Source organism: Fukomys damarensis, unplaced genomic scaffold (genome assembly GCF_012274545.1).
Source record: "Fukomys damarensis isolate Sample0158 unplaced genomic scaffold, DMR_v1.0_HiC HiC_scaffold_18, whole genome shotgun sequence".
NCBI classification, from domain to species: domain Eukaryota; kingdom Metazoa; phylum Chordata; class Mammalia; order Rodentia; family Bathyergidae; genus Fukomys; species Fukomys damarensis.
In genome coordinates, this window is record NW_022900930.1 from 47,600,080 (window position 1) to 47,621,176 (window position 21,097).

Genomic DNA, 21,097 nt, shown 5'->3' on the forward strand with positions numbered 1-21,097 from the left:
AGCAGAGAGAGAGAGAGGTGGCTGCCATCAGGCTGAGACAAGCATGAAACTGGCTAATGTCATTCATTTAGAGAGCAGAGGGGTGAGATCTAACTGTGATCCAGTTCCCATGCTCGCCCAGGCCTCTGATATAAACACCCACACAGACAGTGCAATGATGACTGTTTCACAGATGAGAAAAGCCAAGGTCAGGGAGAGCGGCTGCTCTGCGAGCCAGAGCCTCTGCTAGCAGGGGCTCAACGCCACTCTCACCTCCAAACTCACTGTGTCTCCACAGCCAAGATTTGGGGAACAAAAAGAAGGGGGAATTATTCTCCACAGGAAAAGACAGTGAAGCCAGTTTCACAACATCCTAGGAGTGAGAAGCATAGGTCAGTGCACACAGAGCTGCCTTCAGATCCTAGTCTCTCCTCGGGAGCTGGGGACTCCGGCAATTCCTCTGGATCTTGGTTTGTTCATACGTACAGAGACAGAGCTACTTCATAGCTTTTGGGAGCATTCTACAAGATAACATATAAGTTGGGTGTGGTGGCACACACTGTAAATTAGGCGGCAGGAGGATCATTAATTTGAGTCCCATCTGGGCAATTTAGCAAGACCCTGTCCCCAAATAAATAATAAAAAAGATAGAAAGGGCCGGGAATGTAGCTTTGTGGGAGAATATCCTGGGCTCAATATCCTATACCAGTGATGGTGAACCTTTTAGAGACTGAGTGTCCAAACGCAACCCCAGACCCATCTCATCTATCACAGTGTACCTACACTGCAAATAAACCTGAATGCTTGGCTGCTGGGGTGATGCTGGAGTGACTTGGCTAGTGTGCCAACAGACAGGGCTCTGTGTGCCTGCTGCAGCACACGTGCCATAGGTTCACGCCCACTGCCCTACGCTGAAAACATAGAAAGGAAAAAAAGAAGCACGCAGATGCTCAGCACAGCGCCCACAACATCTCAGTTGCCAGTCAGGCACGCTCCAGCAGAGGGCTCACAAGCCACGGGTCAGTGACCGTGGGAAACAGGAGGTGGAAGAAGGCAGGATGGGTTGATTGCCATTGAAAGGAATTTGGGGTTTATCCACAGGCCTGGGGTGGGCATAGGAGGAAGGCGTGGTCCCAGATGAGTGCAAGGGAAGAGTGGGTGGAGACAGCCAAGGTGAGGGAAGGGCTCGAGTGGCAGCAGGTGGCCATGCAGGTGACAAGCAGAAGGGAAGAGGAGGAACCTGGGGATTAGGCCATGCTCTTTCTGTAGGTGGAGGAAGGAGTTGGAAGTCAGGGAATGAGGGGGCAGCAGGTAGGCAGCCCATCCCCAGCTCACACAGCGAGCCACTTCTGTTTGCAGTTGGAGAAGGTTCTGAAGGCCATGCATTTGCTTAATTCCACAGTCTCCAATCAAAATACCCTGTCCTGGGCTCAGATTCCCAAGAACACTTATCCCCTGCTGCATGTAGGAGATATTTGAAAAATAATAGCAATCATAATATTAGTCTAAAAGCAGCACCTCAGTCTATGCTCCAGATCAGCATGGGAAATTTTTAAGTAAAGCAAACCAGGAAGGCTTTTGTGTTTTGCCAAGACTAAGCTTTCCTCCTGGAGCTACAAGCTACTCTTTACTTCCAGATCCAAAATATAAATCTTAAAACTGGTACTCTGGTTGGGCATTCTTCAAATGTTTGTTCACAATGATAGATCTTCTTTACCTAAAAATGGCTCCAAAAACAGGGTCGATCTGGTCATAGATGGGCTGGGTGATGGCTTCATTCAGGTCGATTCTGGCCAAAGTCCTGGAGGCGTAGATGCCATTTTTCAAGCAAACAGCTTTCAGAGTCTGGTGAAAACCTTGGTTTCCTCTACTTCTCTAGACAATTAAACCGTGAGTTAGCAGAGTTGGGAGGCACTAACTAGAAAGACACAGGATCAGAACTTCATTGCCTCTGGCCAAAGGCCATTGCTGAGAATCAAAGGAAGAAATAGATATGTAAGAGCCCTTTAATCTGCCACTAATCTCGGCAGGGAAGATGGTGGTCACACCTCCACGTGGGCTGGGAGCCCCTCCCTGGGCTTCCACAGTGGCCTGGGCTCATGGATCCTAACCCTCCCTGTGCTACTTCTCCTTCATCAGTTTACTTATTTGTCAAGCTCTGCTACTAGACCACTGGCTTGCCAAGGTCAGAAATAATATCCCATCCTTCCTGAGCCACAAACACTCGTTAAATGAGCAAGTATGGGATGAAGAAAGAAGTGAAATGTGTTATGACTCAACAGTAAACCTATGTCTTGAGCTCTCTAAGGATAGCCCCAAGTTTTGTATGCTTTTTGCTTACAGTGGTGCACAACTGCTACACATTGAAGCACACTTTGATTTTATTGTCTTAGCAGTATTTTTTGCCCCGGGAAATAAAGTCACAAACTAGAGGAAAAATATTATAGTCAGAGCTACAAGAGATATTAATCAATTTTAGACAGAGAGTGACCATTACCGAGAATAAAAATGTTTGTGAAATTTTTAATCAAAAATTAAAATTTTAATTTAAATTAAAAAATTAAATTTTTTAAAATGTGGGCTCTTTAACAGTGATATATGTTTTAAGGGAACCTGTGTTAAGTGAATAGCTGCATCGCATGATACAACTTGTACATTTCTCTCTCTCTCTCGCTCACTTTATGTAATGTTGTAACATGGGCACACCTCAAAATTGTGGTAAATATATTTCGAAAAGTCATTTTAAGAGCCTAATCTAATGCGTCATCTAGAAAAATAATTTATTTTACCATTCTCTTCTTTTTAGACCTTTAGGTTACTTTACCGTGTTGCCTCACCCACTCAGAGGTGGGGCTTTGGGAGGTGACTGGATCATGGGGATGTGATACTCATCAGTTCATTGGTCTGCTGTGGAGTTTGTAGGTCAATGCGATGTTGGAGGTGAAGCCCGGTGGGAGGCGGTGACTCACTGCGAGTGTGGCCCAGAAGGATTTATCGCCCACCCTCTTCTCCTCTCTATTTCTCTGCTTCTGGATGTCATACCACGAGCTGTTCCTCCTCTGCCGTGCCACCCTGCCTTGGAGCCAGCCACTATGAACTAAAACCTGCACAGACTGTGAGCTAAAATAAATCCTTAGAGTCGTGGTATTATGTCTCTGCGACAGAGAGGTAGCTAGGGCAGCGCAGGGGCAATGTTAGCACATGAATGTCAACCCATCTTTCTGATGGGTTGTTTGTGAGATAGGCACACTCTGCGTATACTGTAGTCACAGAGAAAAAATAAAGGGTGGCTGGGAGAGGGGACTGTCATAGGGGGGCTCTGCAGGCGGCTGACATTCCTCCTTCCACAAGCAAACTATCTCAAGGGCATCTCTTCTCTCTGCTTTGTCTTCTCTACCCTCGTGCAGCCCTTCACTTTTGGGGTCTGCTTCTTCTACCATAGGAAGAAGGGGTCCCTTTGCTATCTGTTGGGACAAAACAAAATCTCCCACGCGTGGTGGTCCGTGGCTCAAAACCAGTGACTGTTTATTAGGCTCAGACTCTGTGGACTGGGACAGGGGCTGGCTGGGCGGGCCCAGGACATCTCATGTGGTTCGGCCAAGTGTGGCTGGAGGATCTGCTCCCCGTGATCGTGGCTGGCAAGGCAGTGCTGGCGTTGCAACGCAGGTGGGGGGCCCCAGCCCCTCTCCACACAGCCTCTCCCTGCAGCAGCTTGACTTCAGCACACCAAGCCTGGCTCCCCCTGAGCAGGTGCCCCAAGGGACCACCGTGGAGGCTTCAGTTGTCCCCCAATGACCTAGCTCAGAAGCCACACACTGTCCGCTCTGCAGCTCTCTCCTGGTCACAGAGACAGTGTGGAGGGAAAACCCACAAGGGAAAATCCCAGGACCCTGGGTAGGCAGGTCATCCTGCAGGCTGGCCCACACGGCCACCAGTGAACACCACCAGTGGCCAAACCCAGTTGTCACTTCCCCTGACCCCTCAGGAGCATCTCACGATTTCCTTCTTAACAAATCTTCCTGCCTGAGTTTTCATATTGGAAATGAAATTCACACACAACAGTAAGATCGAGCCCCCTGTAGACTCTCCACTGGGTTTCGTCCTCAGAATGCTGGTCCCTCCCTCCATTCCTCTGACTACCAAATGGACCTGACCTTTCACTGGTGCTTGGCCTAAGTAAAAATACAGGTGCTGCCACTCAGCATTGTTGTGAGGGTTGAATAAGGAAATGTTTAGTGTCAACACCGGAGTGGATGGCACCCTCCAGCACCCCTTACTTTCAGTGGGTGTTCGGAACGGACTTGTGTCCCCCAAAGTTTACGTGTTGGAGCCCTAACCCCCAAGGTGACTGTATTTGGAAATGAGACCTCTTAGGCAATAACTAAGGTTATGTAAGGTCACAAGGGGGCCCTGATTCTCTAGGACCGGTATCCTCATGGGAAGAGATCGGGGAGTAGGAAAACATGTGAGGGTACAGTGAGAAGGCCGCCATCCATAAGCCATGGAGAGAGGCTGAGACCGGCCATGCTGAGGCGTGCTCCTGGGCTTCCAGCCCCCAAACTGTGAGAAAGTAAGCTGGTCATGTAAGCCACTTCTTTTTTCTCCTCTGAGTCTTAGATTAAGTCGTGCAATTGTATTTGCATCTCTCAGAAATCCTGTACGAGTGATTAGGAAACAAAACAATTTGCACACCAAGGGAACAGTTACAAGATGCTCTTTCCTTGTGTCAACGAATGACATTGACACTGGAGACACAAGATGAGTGGGGCAAGCACTTAGCACTTCTGTTCTACCGGAGAAGAGAAAACCAAGAGATTCCAATGGGCTTAAGGCCCGAGATGATCCAGTGCCTGGCCCAAGGCACCACCGGACATCTGCTGAGGGTGGTGCTTTCCCTGGGACCCTAAATCCCAGCTCTGCTTCTTCTGAGCCATGGCTTTGCTTTGGCCCCCAAGGTGCACAGGTGAACACCACCGCCCTCCTGTGCTTCTGTGCACACAATCTCCTAGAAAGCAAGGGAAGAGTGAAACAGGAGCTCGGGGAGTGGGCTGTCTTCAGAGGGTTCCAGGGACGGGTCACTCACCACGAGGCGCGCCCCGAGGAGGCGTCGGTAGGAAGCCCTGGCCGCCAGGACCCCTTCCTGCAGAGGCCGCTCCACGTGTGCGAAGCACTGCTCCACGGCCCCCTCCAGCAGCTCCACCCTGTCCTCCACGAATCTCCGCAGGCCGCTCGCGTGCAAGGGGTCACTCTAGGGATGAGGGCCAGAGGAGCATCAGGCCAGACCCCCAAAGGCCTGCTCCTCAATTTCTGCTTCCTTTTTACACTTGCTGCCAACGTGAGACCTGGCTTGAGGTTATCACCTAAATCAATCTGTCCTTATTGTCCCCAGAAGGTGGCCCTCCAGGAGCCAATCTCCTTAGGCTGCCGGGCACTGCAGAAGAGCACGATGGACGCCCACTGCCACTTGCTTTGGGTGCAAATTCCACAGGGCTGGGTGGGGAAGTAGTATCCAAATGAACACGCCGCTGGTTATTAGAACAGATGTCTGAGCTGATAAACACTTAATGAGCTTTGGCTTTGCGTAAAGCAGTTTGGGAGGATAATGTTTCTCAGACTTTACCGTGCAAACAAATCACCTGGGGAACTGGGAATCCAAAGAGTGGGGATTCTACCCTTGTAGCCAGCTCCCCAGGACAGTTGAACTCCTAGGCCTTGACCAAACTTTGAGAAGCAAGGCTACGGGGCCACAAAAATAAGGCCCTGGTCTACATATACAGTCACGCATCACTGGCCAGGTTTCAGTCAGTGATGGGAGGCATAGCAGCAGCGGTCAAGTGAGAGCCTGAGCGAGTGATAGGCTGCACCGTGGAGGTCGTGGTACGACAATGGCACCGGCCAACGGTGATCTCAGAACATGGCCCTATGGAGAAGCAACGCACAGGGAGTAACAGCCAAGGACGGTGTTGGCCCCCAGCTTCCAAGGGGCACCCGTAGGACTGAGAGAACCTTTCTGGACTCCACTGAACCCTCAAGCTGCCTCCGCTGTGCTGTTGTGCTCTGTTTGCTTGTCCTCCCAGGTAGCCATCCCCGCACTTGCCTCCATTTCCCAACCACCTGTCCCTCCGTGCCCCTGGGCCTCCACACTGCAGTTCCCCTTCCCACCCTCCAAGGCAAAGCTGCAAAGTCACCCCTGGGGTGCTTTCCTGAGTCCCCAGGGCATCCCGCATCCCTGTGATTTGGCTTTGCCCTATCAACAAGGTCACTCTCACTCCACCTGTCTCCTTCCCTGTCTCAGCTGTGGGGGGCGAGGCCTGCACTCCGTGGCTGAGAGACTGCTAGGTAATGCTGTGTTTAAGTCCTAGTCCGGACAGACAGACAGAAAGCTCTGGGATGGGTGCAGGACCTCACGGGTGACTTCACTGCCCTGCTTCGCAACTGGGCTGAACGATGCTGAAAAGAACCTTGACCTCTACCACCCTGAGAGCCGCAGAGAGGAGGAGTTCCAGAGTCCATGGAGACTATTTTAACTCAGGAATGCCATGGGCAGTTTCCTAGTTTTCCCCCAGTGAGAATTTTGCAAGCCATGCTTTTCTCCCACTTGAATTTCCTTTACATTATTTTGGCTTCACGGTGTCTCTGGTGGTCAACATGAAGAAAGAGAGAGATCGTGGAAAGAAAAATCTACGGGCAAGACTCTCCTATGTCTCTCTGTAAATCCCTGTTGAATAGACAAAAAGAATGATAACAAAACAGAGATTTTAATATAACAGAATAATAAGAAGGAGAAAGTTAGCCTAGTGTGGTAAGTGCACACCTGTAATTACAGCACTTTGGGAGGCTGAGGCAGGAGAACCCATCAAAAGTTTGAGCCCAGCCTGGGAAACTTAGCAACTTAGCAAAAGCCTGTTTCAAAATTAAAAATGAAAAAATACTAGGCAGTGCAAAGGTCCTGTGTTTGATCACCAGCACCACAGAAAGGGGGATGGGGGATGGCATTCAAATGAAGAAATGCAGGGCTCATTTGACACTGAGATGCCATGATTGATGACTGATTATTTAAGATCACTGACTATCCAAACCCTCAAGTTTTGGCTTCCATCACAATCTTGAAAAAAAAAACATTAATCACTTACATGTTTAAATTTGATTTTTCAGAATTCAAAGGCACTGACAACACTCCTGTCTTCCAACTTTCCATCAAAGGACTAAGACCCATATTGCAGGCCAAGGAATTTTGAGGAAAGATGCCAGCCACTCCCTCAGGAGCTGTCACAGCAGTGCCAATCACTGACCCCCTCCTCTGTGTGGCCCGTGGGCTGGCTGTGGCTGCCGTGATGGGACTGAGCCCCTAGGCACCTGTGCGTCTGACTTAGTAAAAGAGAGCACGTGGGGTGCAAAGGCACTTCCAGCTTTGAAAAATGCCTTGTCCTTGGGTTTGTGAAATCCACCAGCCACACACAGCCCACATCTGATTCATTTTCCATCTGCGTTTCCAAAAGCAATCTTGTGTTGGGCAGAGAGGCAAATTTCACCCCGAAGAATTTTTTCAGGAAGTTAGAAGGTCAAACCTCCCCAACTATTTCAGAGGACAAAAGTCAAATTAGAGAGCTCAGATTCCAGGCGTTTCGTTTTGTTTTTGTCTCACACAACTAGTCCATAACAAGGCATACAATGAAAAAGATGGTGAATTTTGCTCTCCGGGACTATTTAGACAGAAATTTTTGAGGAAGGCATTTGGCCAAACTGCAAAGTTCATCCAGCCAACATTGCTTACTTTAACGTGGAAATCAGATCTGCAGTATCTGCCTCTCCTCATTAACCCTCTGGCTCTTCCCAGCTCCCCATCCCCATTCTGGGACCAGGCCCTTGACCTCCCACAGGGCCTATTGCTGAACTTTCTCTGCCCTCCCTTCTCCCAGCACAACAAGAAGTCAGACAGCTGGACGGCACAACTCTACTGGGTGAAAGCAAGTGTGGAAATAAAGATCAACCAAGTGACACAGCAAAGGGAGTTGTTCAGAGCTTGCCATGGGGTGGGGTGGGGGGACCTGGACTTGCATTTGGCAAAAACTCAAAGACAGGCAGAGAAGTGAGAAAGCTTTAGAATGGAAAAAGGCACCAGGGGCACTGAGTGGGGGCTGTTGGCCTGAGGCACCCAGGAGCCCGGCTACCTGCAAGCAGGGCATCTCTTCTGATTGCTCTCTTGGCTGGTTTTAAATTAGAAGCAGGAGCAAAGATAAGGGAAGCTGTTAATCCAGAACTGGCCATTTGGAGCTGACTGCCACAGAAGTCACGGTGCCACTTCCTGGACTGTTGCTGGACATGGGCAATCTGAGCTGAGTCTGACTTGGCTTCCTGGGCCAGGAATTAGAGGTGAGGGGGTGGTTTGCTGAGTAGGTTGAACAGGACCACAGTTCTGTTTTATATATGGTCTGGCTGTTTTCTGTGTATTTTCTGTTACAAACAAAGCAGTTGGTGATTGATCAGAATGACTGGCTTTTCTCCATAACCCTCCCAAGCTTCTTTTCAACAGATTATCCCTGTTTCATTAGGTTTTTTTGGTTAAGTCATCCAGCAAAGAGATAAATTTGTCCGTTCCTAGGAGGAATGTAATTTTAGCTGGTCATTCAAAAGGTTTGCTTTCTAGACACTGAAGATAAACATGGAAACTTGGTGAAAATTCCGCTCCATTTTCCACCTCTCATACTTTTCTACTAAAGCTGTCACTCTGAGCTGGAGACTTTGAGGGAAAGCCATGGACAGATGAAGTGTTTTTAGAATGTGGGCATAAATGCACCTCTCCAAGATAACACAGAACCATCTGCATCCCACGTAAACCATAGCTTACATTCTGTCTTGCCCGGGTCTCAGGAAAGACCGAAAGTAGCCACAGTTTTGGAGTTGTTCCTCTTGGCCCATCTGTCCAGGTAAAATGTCTTTACATTTTTATTTTATAAATAAAGATAAATCTTTTATCTACATGTTACAGTTTTAACCCTTTCATTATCTTTCTGTCCTCTTAGAGTCTCTGAGACTTGTTTCTTATTATGAAAAGAAGAGAACGTTAATCTTGTGACGTAGTAAAGGGTATTCTGCCCAGGTGGGGATGGGGAGAAAGGACAGGCCAGAGTCGTCATTACCAGCAGGTTTTCCACAGAGTTGAAACTGTCCGTGAGGAGCAATAGGCCGAAGGCTTCGGTGACACACTCGGTCACCACCCTCTTCTTCTTGTCCAACAGCCTTTTCCTGATGTACTCTCTTAATTTGGGGATTTCTGGAATTCACAGGCAAGGCGAACAATTTTAAAAGCCAGCAGTTTGTAACTAATAGAATTCATTAAGTCAAAAGACTAAGTCTGCGGTCTGGAAGAACTATAGCCAAGGGCCCGTGTGGGCTGGCTGCCACTAAACCAGCTTTCTGAAGGACACTTTCTTCATGTCTAGGATCGACAACAAAGTATAACAGATCAGCAGGGCTGGATATTAATTTTATTTAATTGTCCAAAACAAAATTCATAGAAAAGTACAGACTGATTTTTTTTGATGGACACTTTCCTTTGGATTGGTTCACACTGCAGAGTTGAAGCAAAGGTGCTTATCTCTAGTCTCAGCTCTTGGTCCCTCCTAGATGTTTCTATCTTTGTCAAGTAGCATAGAGCAGAACTTACCTTTGTGCTAACCTTTGTTAGTGTTGATGACAGATGTCACCTACACTTTTCCCATTATTTCTGTGCACGCAAGGTTTTAAGACTATTATTACTGTTTATACCTCACTAATTGTGCCTCTGAGACTCTGGTACCAGCAGTTTCCCCGATTCTGGGAACATGTCACACCATCTGCTTCTTAAATTCCATTCACATACACCTGTGCACCCAGGAAACTGTGTGGGCATTGTAAGCCACCTCAGGCTCAGATCAGAGTCCAGCCTGGATCCGGCAGAGCCCACGCCACCTCGGGCCTCTCTGATCTTCTGTATCCGAGCCAGCGCCATTTTACCTCGCCTGCCTTTTCCTTTCACTTTTGCACACAGGTAGTATTTGCTCCTGATCTAGAAGTTAAGTTCTGTGAAGAAAGTGGTTGTGCCTTCCCTCTACTTTTTCTGCCTCAAATGCTAAGCACATGAGACACTCAGAAACTACATCTGATGTCCACAACTGAGCAGGTGAGGACTCTCAAGCTACATACTAAGGACATTACAAGTGGATTCCTTGACATTTGCCAACCCATGGTAAGATTTGGAAGAAAGATGAATAGAGACAAAATGTGGTCCTAGGCTCCCCAAGCTCGGGGAGAGAGAGAGAGAGAGAGAGAGAGGGAGAGAAATATCATAGTACGTATGATTGAAAAATATGGTATTTTAAATTTTTGAATTATTATAATAAAAGATATTTTCATGAACCCGGATTCCTTGACATTTGCCAACCCATGGTAAGATTTGGAAGAAAGATGAATAGAGACAAAATGTGGTCCTAGGCTCCCCAAGCTCGGGGAGAGAGAGAGAGAGAGAGAGAGAGGGAGAGAAATATCATAGTACGTATGATTGAAAAATATGGTATTTTAAATTTTTGAATTATTATAATAAAAGATATTTTCATGAACCCCCCCTCCAAAAAAATGGCCCCTCACTTGTAACACACTTATCCCACCTTTTTTTTTTTTTTGTACCAGGGATCAAACTCAGGACCTTGTGTTTGAGGCAGGTGCTGCTAAGCACATGAGACACTCAGAAACTACATCTGATGTCCACAACTGAGCAGGTGAGGACTCTCAAGCTACATACTAAGGACATTACAAGTGGATTCCTTGACATTTGCCAACCCATGGTAAGATTTGGAAGAAAGATGAATAGAGACAAAATGTGGTCCTAGGCTCCCCAAGCTCGGGGAGAGAGAGAGAGAGAGAGAGAGAGGGAGAGAAATATCATAGTACGTATGATTGAAAAATATGGTATTTTAAATTTTTGAATTATTATAATAAAAGATATTTTCATGAACCCCCCCTCCAAAAAAATGGCCCCTCACTTGTAACACACTTATCCCCCCTTTTTTTTTTTTTTGTACCAGGGATCAAACTCAGGACCTTGTGTTTGTAAGGCAGGTGCAGCACCACTGAGCTAAATCCCCGGTCCTGTCCCACCATTCTTGCCACTTTCTGAAGCGTTCTAGAAGTCCTCTTTTGTGAGTGTCTTTATTTGTGCTGTTGTGGCTGCCCCGATGACCTGAATTGATTCAAAACATCTCATTTTGACTTCAGAGCAAAGCCAGAAGTCCCACACGGCCCCATCTGGTGAATGAGGTGGATGAAAGACACACGGTCATGTTCTGTTTATTTGTTTGTTTTGTTTTGGGGCACTAGGGATCGACCTCAGGACCCTGTGCCTGCCACTGAGCATGGTGCCACTGAGCTGAATCCCCAGCCCTCATGAGGTTTCAGTGAACAGCAGCATTCACCATATTCTCGACCTCACTTTCTATATGTGTTTGCTAATAGGTACAGAAACTGTGGAAAGCTGGAGAAAAATAGTTCTGCAGCACACAGAGTTCTACAGCAGGCTACTAAAAGCCACTGAGGTAAGGAGCATAAATTACCGGATTCCTCCTCGGAGAGGAGAGCCTGCTGCCAGTACTCGTGGGCACTGACCATGTACACCAGGTCCGAGGCTTCCAGAACCTTGGAGTCAGCCGGCAGTTTTTTCTGAAGTGAGAGGGGAAGAGAACAGGTCAGTCAAGCAAAGCACACACCACGCGGGGCTCTCGAGGGCCTCAGCAAATTCCAACCCATTCTCTTGCGGTTCTTCTGCAGCCCCGGAAGAAAGCATAATTCTAAACGCCTAGTGTTGCCATCTTTTTACGGTCAGTTTTTGTTTGGTTTGGTTTCATTTGGATTTGGCTTTTTTTTTTTTTTAAGTTTTTTTGAGACAAGTTTCACTGGCCTTGAACTCACTGTGTAGCCCAGGCTGGTCTCAAAATCTCAGCCATCCTGCTGCCTCAACCTCCAGTTGCTGAGATTATAGGCATGTGCCAAACCATGCCCAGATAGTAAGATCAATTATGAGGAAACTATTTGGCAGAAACTAGTCTCCTGGAAATTAAAAATAGCAATTCTAGAAGGAAAATGTACAGAGAAAATAGAAGTATATGTCAACAATCCGAGCACAAAAGCACTAGGATCCTTTTATGGACAACATGGGACTGGAGTGTAGCTCAGTGGTAAAGCACATGTTTGGCATGTGTGAGGGCCTGGGTTCAATCCCCAGGACTGAGCCAAAAACAGACGGGTGGCCGTACATTTCTTGCAGAAGCAGGAGCATTTGAAGCCAGCATCCATCCTGAAGCTCATGGTCACACGGCTTCCCAGCCCTGCCTCAGTGACACCACTCTGTAGCTTGACATGGGCAGTGGTGGGAATGTTTACAACACAGGAATTGGCAAATGGCACACATCAGAGGTTTTTATTATTTGTTAAACACAGATTTGGTTTTTAAACACTACCTGTACAACAACATTGGACAAAGTTCTTAAAAAAGTGAAAGTTTCTTAGCCAGGTGGCTACTGTAATACACCTTTTAATGCAGAGTAGCCTTTAAGGATATGATGGTTTTCAATGTCAAGAAATTCAGAATTACTTGAGAAAACCTTTTTCTATGACTAGAAGAATATCATCACTAAGAAGTCATGCTAGAATCATACATAAATATTATTCCATAATCCTTCATTAACCTTTCCCAGAGGAAGTGGGGAGAGAAAAAGGGGGTGAGTTCAGGGAAACAGAAACAGTATAGTTGTCAATCTCTTTCTGATTTAAAAGAGCAAGTGAGTGAGGCCCTGCCCTGTCGGGTCCTGCCAAGAAGCCATACTTTCTACAAGTTGTGAGCCCATGTACTTAAGGTTGGAACAGAGATGCCCAGGTAGTAGACCAGAAGTCCCCAAATTATGGGTTAACTGTGTCTCCCACTCATAGGACCCCCCGTACCTCAGAATGTGACCCCTGTATGGAAATTGGGTCATCACACATGAGGTCATACCGGAATAGGTCATCCAAATCCAACACGATCGGTGTCCTTGTATAGCAAGAGGACATTCGCATACAGAGACACACAGAAAAAGAATGCCATGTGACAGATGGAGTTGCGCTACCACCAGAAGCTAGAGAGAGGCCTGGGGCAGACCCTTCCCTGGCACCTTCAGAGGGTGCAAGGCCTTGCCAACACCTTGACTTTGCACATCTGCCTTCCAAACCTGAGCAAAACTTCTGCTTGTTCTAAGCTGCACAGCTTGGGGCCCTTTGTTCCCGCAGCCCTAGCACTGCATGAGTGGACTTGGTCACCAGAGTCTACACCTCCCTTCCTCTGACGGGTCATGTGCACTGCTGGTGCTGCTCTATTTAATCTCCATTTAAGAAAATTATAGCACGCTTCGGCATTGGAAAAGAAAAACTACTGTTCATCCAAAAGCCCTGGAAAGAGAAAAATCCAGGTGTACATTTGGTATTAATTAAAAACGTGCTCATGGTTCATGGAATGAACAATAGGTTTTCTTGCAGAAAGCAACATCAAGGGCCTCCTGGGACTGGGAAAGAGACGCTCCCATATTTAAATGACACTGGGTGAGGTGTTGACACTGAAATGCGTGCAAAACGATTGCCTATCTTACACCCCACCAGGAAGGCCCTGAGATCAAATCTAGTACAATGTAGGTCAGGGACTTGGAAGAAACTCCCAGAGACAACGGTGGACCACTCTTGCAAGAAATGCTACATCCTAGTACTCTAAAACGTACAGCGAATGACACTAGGAGAAAAGAACTGAAATGAATTATGACAGGCAGGGTGGCCAACACCTGTAATCCCAGCACTCTGGGAGGCTGAAAGAAGAGGACCACGTGTTGGAGCCTAACTCGAACAGTTTAGCAAATGAGCAAGATCCTGTCTCAGAAATAAAGAAGAGCTGGGGATGTAGATCCCAGCCAAGGTCCTAGGTTCAATCCCCAGTACCAGGAAAACAAAGGCAAAAATATGATTTAGTTGAGTTGTATTCTGAATAGAAAAACAATTGCAGAAATACCTTACCCGATATAGTTTACTGTATTTTTACTACTTTTGATGTGCAAGAGTGTATGTGGTTTATAATATCCATAATCTAACACAGCTCTTTTGATAATATAAAATAAAAACTCTAGATAATAAGAAAAGGTTATGCCATAGTTTAACTGGCAGTGGTCTTTTTTTCTTTTTTAAAGAGATGTAAAACAGTGGTACACCTTAAAATTGAAGATATCTTAGATCTTTTGGGAACATGAGACATCTGCTTTCCAAAGGGAAAGGAAGATACCTTACACCGTAAATGTATAAAAATAATTACAAAGGTGATAATGAACCATCCAAATCCATTGTATAAATTATGTTATTCTGAGCTTCAGAAATCATTCACAAGCACAGTAATCTGTGTCTATTACATTTATTTTTACGGATAGTTTAGGGCCAAAGTTCATGACTCGCATTTAAAATGTCTACAAAAAAGTATGATTGAGCTAAAAGATGGTGCAATTTTATGACAGAATCAAACCCGTCAACTCTACCTGCTACAGGAACATTAGTTAAGTAAGAGTTTTAGCCCCCCAATTTCTAGTTGTAAATAAGACTCGTAAATTGAGTTCGATGACTCCTGATTATCCTTGACAGTTTAAATAAGAGTGGTTTCAGTCAGACAAAGTTTCATTTATGCCCAGCTGTCGGTTAGTTCCATAGCCAAGTGAGCTGAGCAAAGCAGGCAATGGCTGATTTGTTCCTACAGTGGGCACAGCGGGAAGTCCTGTGGGACACTGGGGGCTTGGGCCCCCTGTTCCCGTGCTTTCCCTATGGTGACTTGCTATGCTCCTTGTCTCCTGTCTGTCCCCAAGGCTGTTCTGTGAGCACAGAGCCTCCCAGAGCCGGCCACAAGCCAGTGAGGGTTAGGGCGCGTGGCGTAGAGCCACCAGCGCTGGCCTCTGCCCTGCTCTCAGCACACATTAAGAAAGCTGTCTTCGTGATTCCCCCTGGCATGACTATAAATTCCAGATGTCAAAGCTAAGGGAAGTTCTGTCCTACAGATTAAGAAACTGCCAGCGCTCTGGGACAAAGGGGAAGGTTCTGTTAGCTTTATCTGCCAAAAAGACAATGTTAAATCCTACATTTTTCATTTTTTAAAAATGCTAGTGTTGTCTGTCCCTAGTGAAATAATAAAATACGAAAACACTTTCCCCACTCAAATTGCTTCAGGAAAACAAGCTTTCTTGATAAAAATGAAAATCATTTGGAGTGCTATGAACTGCACATTTGTGCCGCCCTCAGACCTGTATATTCAAATCCTACCCCCAAGGTACTGGTGTTAAGAGGCGGGGCCCTCGTGAAGTGATTAGGTCATAAGGGTGGAGCCTTTCCTATCGGGATTAGCGCCCTTACAAAAGAGGCCCCAGAGAGCCCCACAGCGAGAGGATGACCTTCTGAGTCAGGAAGCAGGCATTTGCCAGACACCAAATGTGCCAGCCCTTGATCTTGGACTTCCAGCCTCCAGAGCTGTGAGACGCAAATATCTGTGGTTCGCAAGTCACCTCCTCTAGGGTGTTTTTGTTACACCGACCCAAATGGATAAGACATGAGGTGAGTCTCAAAAGCCTTGCACAAAGGATGAGAAGAGCAAAAAGCCTAATAAAGCTCTCTTTCAACTCCTTCCCTCTAGCACTCAGAGAAAGGGCTGCTTCGAACAACGGGCAGGGAAATGCGCCTGGAACAATCTGCGTGTGTGTCGCGTCAAGATGCAGTTTCAGCTCGTCTGGCTCTGGGATCTGCCCTTCGGATTGGTGGAAGGCGCTTCTAGTGTGTCTGGGTGGGTCATGGAGGCGGGGCCTTCAGGCTTCCCAGTGCCGTGAACTGAGCAGCTCTGCACTGCTAAACCCTTCCGCCATGATGTCTCCCCTTGGAAGCAGCTGATTATGGACTGAAAGTGGGAGCAAATGAACCTCCCTTCCGTTAAGCCGTGGGTGTTGGTGCTCTGTCTAAGCGGGAGAAAGCCTACTGTTACACTTGTGAGATCACCCTTCCCTCTCCTCCTCGATTGGCAAGTGGCCTTTTGAATGAGGAGCTGGCACAACCCCTGGAGACCCAGCTTCAAATCTGGCCCTTACCCTGAAGAGTGCTCGTGCAGGGTCTCCTCACTGAAGCTAGTGAGCAGTCTGCGGTCCTTATAAGGTTCCTTGGCAGCTTTAGAAAGATCGAGCACTCCTACTCCTTGACTCTTCTCCCCCTTCTTTGGTCATTCTCTCCCAATCTTCCTAGCCCTCTGTCCCATGTTCTTTAGGGGGTCTTTTCCCATAGTGGTAGAGTTGTCTGTTTGTTCCATATTAGAAATTGAACCCGGGACCTCACACATGCAAGCAAGGGCTCCACCCCCAGCCTCTTTTACCTTGGTCTTCGTACTTTTCGTTTTATAATTTTAAAAAATACCTGTCAAGAATTATGAATGACCACCTCCTAGTCAACTTCTGCCTCATATTTTCTACTATTAAAAGGAAATCTGCTCCAAGTGAAGTTTTCACATTCATTCTAACAACATAAGGGTGAGTCGATTTGTAGATCTCAAAAGAACTTGCACCCCCCTGGGAACTGCAGTGGCCCCACAAGCTGACACCCTACTCCCCAGACACTTGCTCGTGAAAACCAGTGTGTCACATTAATGAGCAGTAAATCTAGTTGTGAATTGTACATTAAACTGTTTTATGTTTCCGCTCCAGAAATAATGTGATTAGGTTCTTGTAAAATATGTATTTCTTTAAGACCGACAAGACCAAAAGATTAACAGCTTCACAACCGAGTTATTGCCTCATGAAAACTGGCATTCACTTGCTTAGTAGATTTGGCTTAAGAATGAGGCATGATCATACCAAATTAGACAAAAAGATTTAACATTTTCGATTCCATGTACATAATACAAAGACATTTTCTGCATCAATATTTTTGAAGGCAAAGTACAGAAAGCCATCAAATATCAAACAAGACACAGGCCAAATATTTTTGCAATGGAATCCAGGACTGAAGATTTAGTTTTGGCAAAGCTAGATCATCTATCACATTATACTTCCTTGGATACATCACTTCCGTTGCTCTTGTTTATATTTCATCTTAAAATTGGTTTCCGTTGTATAGCTGCCTGAGACTATTATAATAAGAAGTTTTACCTTTGTACTATTTTAGTGACAAAATGGTAAAACTAACTTAAGGGAACACTAAGATTCCCATGGAATGATTTCTCAAGCTTGGAAAATGCACCTTAGGCCTATGGCCCACACCCCCACATATACCCATTTTGAGCTGTTCACTCAAAACAACTCACACCAAGTTCACCAAACATGACTGAAGTGGTTTAGACCCAAAGTCCTTCAAGAGTTTTACATGTGGAAGGTGATTAAATTAGGGGGCACTATACTCAGGGGATTCAGCCACTTATATATTCAGTAGCTGAACATAGTGTAAGGAGTGGAGGGTCTGGTTGGAGGTGGGTCACTGGGGGTGACCTGGAAGAGTGCATTCTTGTGTCCCTAGTGTCTCTCTCTCTCTCTCTCTCTCTCTCTCTCTCTCTCTCTCTTTTCCTGGCTGACATAGGATAATCAGCAGTACTACACTGGGGGGCCTTTCTATCATGGACTAAACCCACTGAAAACTGTGAGTCAAATCAACCTCGCCTCCTTTAAATCGTGGGTGTTGGGTATTTTGTCCCCGTGATGGGAAGGTGACTAAATCAGCAGCCTACTTCAATCACTTTCTTGCCTCTGCCCCTTCCTCTACTTCTTCACCTTATTAAACACTACTGGTTCTTTACACTTCTATTCAAGAGCTGGAAGTTTCCCCTGAACCATCCCCAATCCCACCTTGCCTTACGCTTGAGTGACTCAGCTATCTGTCCCGTGTTCCTCCCTCCATGATTCTGTAGGGAAACGCTCCTCAGGCTGTACAGTGATCCTTGATTTGCATGGATGTCTTTCTCTGAACACCATATCCTCATTCAATCCTCCCGGCAATCACAATCACAGAGGCAGAGATTGTTATCTCTCCACTTTAGAGGCTCAGTGAGGTAATGTAATTTACTTAAGGCCACAGAAGTACTAAGCAATAAGGCTGAGTTAAATCCAAATTATACACTCTTAAGCTTTTGCTTTTGCTAATACACAAGGCCAAGTACATATCTGTTTCTCAAACTCCAGGAGCTGAGAAAAAAATACATAGGAAAATTTGTAAACTTACCTTTAGCTTTTCCTTGAGAATTCTACTCCTTTGTAGTTTTATCGTTTTGTTTCTTTCCAAAACTGCCTCTCGCTGATTTTCAATAGCTCGCTAGGTTGTGAAAGAAAATAAAACACATGCAAAGAAGCTAAGGTTATCAAATGACTCACATTATTTTGGCCTTCAGGCTGTCAAATACATGCATATGAATATTATATAGCATCTATCGTAAAAAGTATTATTGTAAAATAACCAGTCCATACTTACACTTCCCACTTTTCTTTCCCTGAAATGAGATTAGAAAAATGTCATGATTACTGAACTTTTATTATACGTCCCAGCAGCCTCCTGACTTTTTCTGAAAACCACGTCTCTGTACCTTTACATGAGCTCTCTTCGATCCAATGCTCCCTTTTCTGATCCCCGTTCAGGGTCCATGGGGTGGAGGGGTAAATGCCTTGTTTCTCAACAGTGAACCAGCTCCTGCATTCTGAAATTTCCTGTGACCTCCCTTCCCGTCCCATTCAGAAGGCAGCCCTCTCACCCTGGGTTCCCATAGCACTTTGCTTGTCCCTACCCTGTGCCATTTAACTCTCCTTTAGGCCAGGAGCTCAGAAACTAGACAATCTGCAGCCCCTACCGCAATCCGAATCCAATTTCATGATGTTTCGTATCAGCATTGGCAGCAGAAAGGATGAGTTTGAGATATCAACTCATGGTAAAAAGTGGGGTGGGAAGAAGCTGACATTCCCATCGGGATCATGAAAGCATGTGAATTCTACACACCACGGTCAGACTAGCGCTTTTCTGGTGCTGGGGGAATGGTAGAGGGGACTGGCTACAAAGCTCTTATGAGAGCAAAGAAGTGTCAATAATGCTGTGTCTCATGACCACAGGTCCTCTGTGCCCTGCACAGCCCAACTCCCCACTGCTGGTCCTCTGCTGGCCTCCCTCACCCTCTCAAAGTTGTGCCAACATGGAAGCTAAGTTAAGTTTTCTTGTTACTCAGGGGGCAGCAGAGATCTAAGTAGAAAGCACCATCTGCTAACATCCACTAAGCTCTACAATGCTTACCTTTCATTATTAGTTACTAGACTGTGACTCTGAGAGAATATTTTACTTTGGCTAACATTCTAAACCTTGGAGGATCTTTTTCAGATGAGTAAAAACAAAAAAGTCTCAGCAGTAGACTTATCAGAACTAGAACTTTACACTTCAGAGCTTTCCAGACCACACAGTCGTACAGAATGCAGCTTCCAGTGGTGGATCAGCTACAGTGTCAGATCTGCGGGGCAGGGGCCACACTGCACCATCTGTGTGTCAGACAAGTGAGTGACACCCCAGAGCTGTGTTGAGGACAGCAAACTAAGCAGCTCCCTGGCAAGGGAGCCACTTGTCTCAGATTTCTGAGGCCACTCACCCAAGCACCCTAAGGTCCCAGGCAGTCACCCAAGCTTCTCTTTCATCCCCAACAGTCACTTCCTGAAGCCCGAAATGACATCAAGTACTGGCATTCGTGTAGTCGAGACACAGAGAGAAACGTCGCCAGAGGGAACCCACATCCCTCGCGCGCAGCACCATACCTGAGGTACTCCGGCAGGTTGAGCTTGTCAGCCTTGGTGACCACCAAAGCAATGTCCTTGCAGAAGCCGCGCTGGCAGGCTTTGATGCTCTCATTCAGAAGGTCTTCGTGGGCTCTTCCCCCGGAAACTCTCTCTACGTCGCTGATCACCCAGATCACCGAGCACTTATCAATGGTCTGCAGAACATGCCCGGGGTAGGTGTTAGAATGGGAAGGGAACTCAGTCCTGGGGCTGCCTCTCCCCTGAGTCCTATAACACATGGACTTACCTACCATGGGACCTGAGTTACCACCCATGGCCAGCTCTCGGCCCCCGGAAGGCAAAGGGCTGTCCGCACCTCTCATCTCAAACTCCAGCACCTCAAGCACAATGCTTGGCCCACACTGAGGCTCTCCAGCTGTCTCTGGAGTGACTGATTGGTGGAATTCTCCAAATCAGTCCCCTGATCCGTGATCTGCCACTTGCTTGCTCACCTCAGTTGTCCTCTAGAAAAAATAACTGTTTCTGAAGAACTGGTTTTGGTTGTGCGTCTACCCCAAACTATCACCCTCCAGCATCCTTTTGATGTTTTTTGCTGCATGTTGAGCACACAGCCGTGTGGCAGCAGGGAGCCAGACAGCCTATGATTCAAGTTGCAGGGGCCACTGAACATGAAATCAGCACTTATTAATAGCATAAATATTGCTTTATTAAATATGTAGCTTTTGTGTATGCAATAATCATGCATTTCCCTGTGATATTTTTCTTGTGTTGCTTTTGTTTTGTTTATCTTATTCCCTATAAAGGAAAAGCTGGTCCAACTTGGGGATTGAGCTTACTGGTACTTTGCACGTGAAGCTGTAGCAAGTCTGTGACTCGACAGTTAAATCATTATTGTGCTTCACACCAGCAGTGTTAACTAGTGGAGATTTCGTGCCCCAGAGGATATCTGTCAATATCTGGAGATATTGCTAGCTGTTGAAATTTTGGGGTGCTAGTGAGTAAAGGCTAACTGTCCTATAAGCCCAGAATCGCCATCCATAACAAAGAATGATCTTGCCCCAAATATCATGAGGTTGAGAGACCTGATAATACAGTGGCGAGTCTCAAACTTGTTTTGCCCATGACCGCACACTTAGTGAGTGGCAGCTTTTCAACTGAGAGCAGCAGGTTTTCTATCTACCACTCCCTGCCCCTAGGATGTCCCCTTGACCCCCTTCCTCTACAACAAAGCAGTTCCAGCTTCCTTTCCCTTACATACCTAGCTCAGAGTAAACACATAGAGAAGAACTTCAACATATAAA

At 46.4% G+C, this 21,097-nt stretch overlaps 1 protein-coding gene across 1 annotated transcript in view; it reads right to left on the minus strand.

Moving 5' to 3' along the window:
* Nuggc (nuclear GTPase, germinal center associated) overlaps window positions 1–21,097 on the minus strand; it is a 38,238-nt gene that overhangs the window by 6,928 nt on the left and 10,213 nt on the right. Inside the window, exons 9-15 of the mRNA XM_033765562.1 lie at window positions 19,815–19,990; window positions 18,499–18,517; window positions 18,253–18,342; window positions 11,568–11,673; window positions 9,120–9,253; window positions 5,063–5,227; window positions 1,697–1,854 (exon numbers count right to left, since the gene is read on the minus strand). Of these exons, the coding sequence (XP_033621453.1) occupies window positions 1,697–1,854; window positions 5,063–5,227; window positions 9,120–9,253; window positions 11,568–11,673; window positions 18,253–18,342; window positions 18,499–18,517; window positions 19,815–19,990 (848 nt within the window). The remainder of the gene's footprint in view (window positions 1–1,696; window positions 1,855–5,062; window positions 5,228–9,119; window positions 9,254–11,567; window positions 11,674–18,252; window positions 18,343–18,498; window positions 18,518–19,814; window positions 19,991–21,097) is intronic.